This window comes from Drosophila miranda, assembly GCF_003369915.1.
Source record: "Drosophila miranda strain MSH22 chromosome Y unlocalized genomic scaffold, D.miranda_PacBio2.1 Contig_Y2_pilon, whole genome shotgun sequence".
Taxonomy (NCBI): Eukaryota; Metazoa; Arthropoda; class Insecta; order Diptera; family Drosophilidae; genus Drosophila; species Drosophila miranda.
In genome coordinates this window covers 28,343,320-28,350,087 of record NW_022881614.1, presented here as the reverse complement: position 1 = coordinate 28,350,087, position 6,768 = coordinate 28,343,320, and the positions used below count along the sequence as shown (strand labels likewise).

The window sequence follows — 6,768 nt, the reverse complement described above, 5'->3', positions numbered from 1 at the left end:
CTCGTTTTACTTGTTTTCTTGTTATTTTTTGTTTGCGAGGAACATGTCACCTAAATGTGTATTCAATACGCCCATATATTACTATGGATTTTTCATATGCCTGCCCTACGTCACGCTAAATCTACTAAATGCTAATGAACACATTGAGTCAAAAATTATGATAATTTTTTTCGTTTTTGTTTCCTTTGTTTGTTTTTGCGACCAACCCCTCCCCTCTGGTTTTATCATCATTCCTTTAGCTAACCCCTCTGCTATCAGCCCGCTCTGCTGCTGCTTCTGCTGCTGCTGTGAGTACCCTGTGGGGGGAATCATTACAATCCATTACAATCCGAAATCCCTGCGATGAAGATAGGATGAAATGAATATAGGTGAATGTCAGTTAAACTCGGTTTAGCTATGCCTATAACGATTCATGATGCGACCGTGACTGGATGTGGATCTCTATATATATATATATACGTTATCAATGTCATTGCAATTTGTCTGTGTTTGTGATTTTCATTTCACTTGTTTTTGGCCTCACCATATATGGTTCTTCAGTTGGCTCCTAAATTGCGGTTTAGTTAATCAGTCTTTGTTAAAAGTTCAACCAAAAGTCAGCGGGTTTCCTTAATATTTGTTCTTGTTTTTCTTTTCTTTCCTTTCCTTTATTTTCGTTTCGATTTGTTTTGTTTTGTTTTGCTTTGTTTCCTTTTACAAAGTTTCGTGTACTCACTTGCTCAGTCTCAATTATAAGAAATAATTAATAAAATAATCAAAAAAATATTTTAAAAACCTATGTATGTATAAATGAAAAAAAAATCTCTAAACGGAACTAAACAAATTAAGATAATAATACAAACATTAATACCATGACAAACAATTCGTCTGAAAATTATTTTGTAGTAACTCTTGTAGAAACAAAAATCTTATTTAGTAGTTCTTTCAGCTAAGCAACCCCCCATAAAACGCACTTCCCCGCTAATGGAAGAGTTTTCCATTCCACTCCATTCCTCTGCTCCTCCGGCTAGAAAACTGCTTTTCAGTCTAACTAACAGGTAGTAATATTTTCATCTAGTAATCCTTATTGTTATGTCCTGCTCTTTTGTTTTTGCTGCTTCTGTTGCTGTTGGTTTTCGCTTTAGACCTAATTGGTTGTGTTGGGTTGGGCTTTTTGTATATTCGCTAGATACATATTCGCATACAGATATATACAGATGTATAGATATCTGCATCTGTATCTATATCGGTACGGTATACATATGTGTAATTCGTATTGTATTGTAAATTACCAAATCGTAACCATAACTCTTAAGCATTATCGAGGTAATCGTTGTAGCACTTATGCTAAAAATTTTTTCTAATTTTCCATGCTCTCAATTCAGATTTACTCTTTTTGTTTTTTAGTGTTTCGTTCTGTTTTGTTTTTGTTTTTTTCTTTTTGGATTGGATGTCTATTACGCTAACGTTTAGCTCTTGTAAATGGTCTAAAAGATTGGTATTCGTATTCCCCTCCCAGTCCAGTTGACGGCTATAAGCTTATTTAGAATACGTGCACAAACCGCTTGTAAGGGTTAGACCCTTCTTTGGAGTCTGGCGACAGTTCTATGAGGAATACGATGCGACCGTCTGGCATCATGGCCACATCGCAGGTTCGATCCTTCTCGTCCAGCGTCGGTGGCATTAGCGGATTGATGGAGGGTCGCACTTCGATCTGCAAACAGGATATACATAAGTTATAATCCGTCGTTCAATCGTGTAATTGAAAAGAATGAAAGATGATTGTATTGGATAGGCACTTACATCCCACATAAAGTCAAGATTTTGATTAAAGACCAGGATGCGTTGATTCTTGGAATCGGCCACTATAATGCGGCCCTCGTCGTCACAGCATAGGCCCGAGGGCCTATTGAACTCATGGAAGCCCGAGCCCTCATGTCCCTTCACGGACAGAATCTGTAGAAGAACGTATACAAGTCATAAATATTCATTTCTATATGCGCTTGCTCAAGGGTACTCACGTCGTTAATGTCAGGATCGATTAGATAGAGGCAATGGTTGTCAAAGTCGGAGACAATGATGTTCCCCGTGGGTGTATAGCCGACACCGCGGGGCGAGGCGATGCCCTTCGTCTGGCCATGGTTGTCGAACACAATCTGGCGTATGAAGCGTCCCTCGGAATCGAACTGCTGGATGCGATGGTTGCGCGAATCGGTGACCACAATCTGGCGACGCGAGTTTACTGCCACATCCCACGGATACTGGAACTGGCCGTACTCCTTGCCATAGCTGCCGAACTTGAGCAGGAAGACGCCGCTGGCCGTGAAGATCTGCACGCGATGGTTGTCTTTGTCCACCACAATGATGCGATTGTCCACGTCAACACAGATGCCGGCTGGCAGATCGAACTCCCCGTTGCCCACGCCCTTGCGACCGAACTTAAACTTGAGCGAGCCGTCTGGATTGAAGACCTGCACACGGTTGTTGCGCCGATCCGAGACCAGAACATGGCCCCTCTTGCCTACGCACAGGCCCCACGGTCGGCTCACCTGCCCATCCTCGTGGCCTTCGGTGGCAAACGACAGCGACAGCGAATTGGAGTTGCGCACCTTCACCAGATCCATACAGCCAGGAATGGCCTGCGTCGTCCGAGGGGCGCTGAAGTGAAGGCCTGGGGAGCTTCGCAGTCCGTTCAATTCCCAGTCCAGGGCTGCGCTGGACATGCCGCAGGCGCTGCCGCCACGGGGCTGCATTATGGGCGACGGTATGCGGAAGCTATTGTCCCGGAGCAATGGACGACGCACGTTCGAGGATGCTACGCTCAGAGGATTGTTGGCAATGCTGCCGATGCCAAAGGCCAAGTCCATTCCATTGCCAGGACCTACACCGACACCGCCACCGACACCGACACCTACACCGCCACCGACACCGACACCACCACCGACACCGATTGGATTGACACCTACACTAACACCAGCTCCAACTCCTCCGATTCCCACGGAGGCGGCAGTGACGGCATTCACATTGGAGACGCTGGGTACGATGCCGCTGGTGCTTGTGACGATGGGCAGGTTCTTATCGTCGACAAGTATGACGCCTCCCTGGTTTCGGATATCCTGCAGAAGACTGTAGTCGGGTGGCGCAAAGGCAAAGACCTCCTGCTTGGGCTGCAGGTCCTTGTAGATGCCGGCGAACTGCTCCATCTGGCGCTGTCCGTTGGTGAGCTTCATCGCGATCTCTATCTGGTCCATGCTCAATGCGTTGTCCGCCACTTTACTGAGCATATCTGAGGTCTCGGAAAGGCCGGCCAGAGCGGACTTAAGTCCCGCCATCTGGTCGTGGAGAATGGCCAGGCGGCGCAATCGCAGCTTCTCCACAAAGTCGAGCAGAAAGCGCTCGCGGTCCTCGATGGCAATGATGAACTGACGGAAGGCCTTCCGTATGTTGTCGCTTAGCTCGCTGCAGCTGCGTTCGATGAGCCGGATGAATGCAAGGGCCTTGTCAATGCTGCTCTTGATGCAGCGCGTCCCCACTTGGCTGCTCTCGATGGCGCCTTCCAGCTTCTCCTTGGAGCCGACCATGAAACTCTGTATGGATGCGTAGCTGTGCTCCTTATGCTCGTGCAGAGTGCAGCACTGGCACACCAGCTTGCGGCAGTAGTCGCACACGTAGCGCAGCATCTCGTTGTGAATGTCGCAGATGAAATTGGAGCTGGGCGGCGTGTGGGCGTGGGTCGAGCTGCCGCCTGTGGGCGAGGCCCCGATGGGCGTCGGCAGCGACACGATCGAATGGTTCGAGGAGAGCGGACTGTTGCGGTGCTCCCTCAGGCAGTCGTTGCACATGAACTCGTTGCACTCGAGGCAGCGTATGGAGGCGCTCACCTCGCACCAGCCGCAGCTGATGCTCGAGTTGTTGGAAGACTCTGGAGACATTTTTGGGTTGCTGCGCGGCCCGCTTCCAATGGGTCCGATGCTGAAGTCGCCATGTGTGTCCAGTCCGCCAAGAAAGTTATTGATAAAGAAGTCCGTGCGTGGTGGGGAGCTGCACAAAAGCAAAATGATTGTTAGCACTGTAACTACTGCACTGTTCTGTACTGTCACTTACCTCTGTCCCACATTGGGCAGCAGTCCGACATTGAGGTCCCAGGCGGGGAAGGACTCCAGTATGCCTGCCAGGAGGCGCTCGGAGGAGTTGCTGGCGTTGCTGCTTTCACTGCCGCTGCCATTGACAGTCGAGGAGGCAACTCCGTTGGCGCTGGCCGTATTGCTGCTAGCCATTTGTTGCGGAACCGAATTGTTTGACAAGAGTTCCATCATAAGATTGTTTGAGATCACTTTTCTAGCACAAGCGTAGTCGTAGTCGTAGGTGCAGTTGCAGGCGTGGCCCTTTGCTGTCGATGAGTGACACTTTTACGCTGCAAATATCGTCGCGAAATAAAGAAAATTTAGTTGAATTTCCTAGACGTTTGTATGTGACAGAAATGGTTGTGTTGCTATTTGTTTTTCGGTTTCTAACTGCGTTTGGAACGCGCGAGAGTCGTTGTCAGGAGACGGGAGGAGGCAACGAACTAATTTGGCCACAGCCGTTGACGTGCATTAAGTAGTCCGAAGAAAGGCAGGGCAAGACAGCCTTGAGGATCGAGCCTTGAGTTGCAGCTGCATCTGGGCCTGCGGCTTAGGTAGCCCGGAAAAACTCAGCCATTTCGTCTTCGATTTTTCTGTCCTGTCCGTCCATACGTCCATGCCTACTTACAACGCGCTGATCCTTGATCCCTTTCCCTCTGTGCCGTCCCAAATTCGTAAAACGAGACCCGAGCAGATGTGTGGCGCGATCTGCAGCAGGTCAGATTTGTTTTTGCTTGCCGTGCATCCTTAAGATACATATGTATGTATGTATATGTATGTACATTCGAGTTGGCCCTATTATGAGATATCCCGCTGTCGGCACAACTCTAGGAATTGGAATTTAGAATTCGCCATGCGTATCCCTATTTATGAGCCCTATTGTCTTCAAGCAAACCTAAAATGGCGCGCAATCCATCGATTTGCGTCTAGTCCTGGCTGTACTCCCGTAATCCCAAGTTCCTCATAGTCCCACTCTTACTCATTTTGTGCAAGCTTGGCAACCCAAATAAAGGAGACCAGACCCCACCATCCGGTGGAAAACGGAAAACGGAAAAACGGAAGAGTGTGGAAAGGAATTGAACTCAACCCACCCCCGTATACTGTGCTGTCATTGCGTAGTTCTAGCATTTTCCCGTTTTTCCGACCCCACCACCATCACCACTTCTACCCCCTCCCACTCACCCTCCTGTTCATGCTCCTTCAATGCGCTAGCTAGCGGCTTTTTGTGGATGGAAAACCCAAAACGAAACGCAATAAAACGACGAACGAACGACTGGTTGCCATCTTCAAGACGGGGCCATCCACGTCGTACGCCCAACCGACCCGACCCGACCGACTTTCATCCCCTCTCATGGTAACAGCCGGACGAGGAGGAGGGGCAGAGCAGCATTGGAAACGGTTACATTTACACTCGAAAAAAACAGACCGAAAAGCAAAGATCTTGTTTTCTTTTCTTGTGGATACTTGGTAATTTGAGTTAATTTATAGCATAACTTCAAGGGTTGGACGAGGGGCTAAGCAAATCCAGTTTGGGTGGCTTTTGCTGGGTTACTATCAACGAAAGAAGGATAAAGTAGACTCTAGTTGGTCTGGTGCTTCCGATACATGAGACGAAGAGAAACTACCCTTGTCACCCTTGAACATTTTCCATTGAAAACGGGTCTGTCGCAGTCGCAGAGCCTCAGAAAGTGGAAAAAAACATGACCAAGAAGTCAAAGTCCTTTCACAAACAGAAACACCACTACAGGGACACTTTCATATCCGTGTGTGTGTGTGTGTGTTTTTGTGTTTGTTTGTTTGTCTGTGTGCGGATACGACGCAAAAACGTGATGGGATGGGGATGAGGGTTGTATTTATACAAGAAGTCTCTTTATATCTCTCTACTACATACATATGTAGGTGCTTCGTTTGCGTTCCTGCGGCACACACACAGAAAACAGAAAAACGAAAACGGAAAATCCATCGAGATGTAAGAAATCTTGAGAATCTCGATATTTAAATTTAAACGAAGTAAAATCAATATTTTCATTCAATTCAAGGCAATAGTTTATACATATCATTCTGGTGACAATAGTTCACATCACCTTCCCACTCTCTGCACCATCTACAGCACTCTCCTCTTCTCCGTCATTCGTACACACCTTTTTCAGCAGCCTCATGCAAGCCGCTGTGGAAGGGAACTGCACACCTTCAATGGGTCTCCGTCTCCGGCCCGACACAACCGACACGACAAAACCGAATTTGACTCGTCGCTGATTCCCAGATTGTTTGTCAATTAGTTTTGATTCGATTCGGGAAAGAATATTGATTCTTATTCGCGATTTTTCAGTGGTATTCTTTTCGATTTTATGTTATGCGAGATTCTGTCGTTTTTCGACCGAGTCACCCAGAGATCTTATGCGTAATCGCTTGCCCGTGCACATTCATTCGCTCCGACATTCATGTATTCCTTTTTCCGACTAAAAGATACATTCGACTAAAAACACAACAAATACTGTGTCAGCGCTCGACTCGCTCTCTCTTTCTCTCTCCCTCTCTTCGTGTGCATGCTGCTCATTCTGTTCTGTTGCTTTTGCTTATTCTGATTCAGATTCAGATTCTGCTTCTGTCTCTGCTGCTCTTCCTCTAGCTAAACAAAAAATAAAATAAAACAAACCCCAAATGT

At 47.2% G+C, this 6,768-nt stretch overlaps 1 protein-coding gene across 2 annotated transcripts; it reads right to left on the bottom strand.

The window, feature by feature from the left end:
* Nucleotides 1-572: 572 nt before the first annotated feature.
* On the bottom strand, nt 573-6,531 carry LOC108158097 (protein wech). 2 transcript variants are annotated; one of them, XM_017290263.2, is made up of 5 exons: nt 6,245-6,531; nt 4,084-4,393; nt 2,001-4,020; nt 1,783-1,935; nt 573-1,693 (listed from the first exon to the last, which is right to left on the bottom strand). In XM_017290263.2, the coding sequence occupies exons 2-5, from the start codon at nt 4,293-4,295 to the stop codon at nt 1,523-1,525; spliced, it is 2,556 nt and encodes an 851-aa protein (XP_017145752.2). In that variant the 5' UTR covers nt 4,296-4,393; nt 6,245-6,531; the 3' UTR covers nt 573-1,522. The 2 variants fall into 2 exon arrangements, with proteins under 2 accessions (XP_017145752.2, XP_033253016.1); XM_033397125.1 differs by lacking the exon at nt 6,245-6,531 and having other exon boundaries at nt 4,084-4,551.
* Between the last annotated feature and the right edge of the window lie 237 nt (nt 6,532-6,768).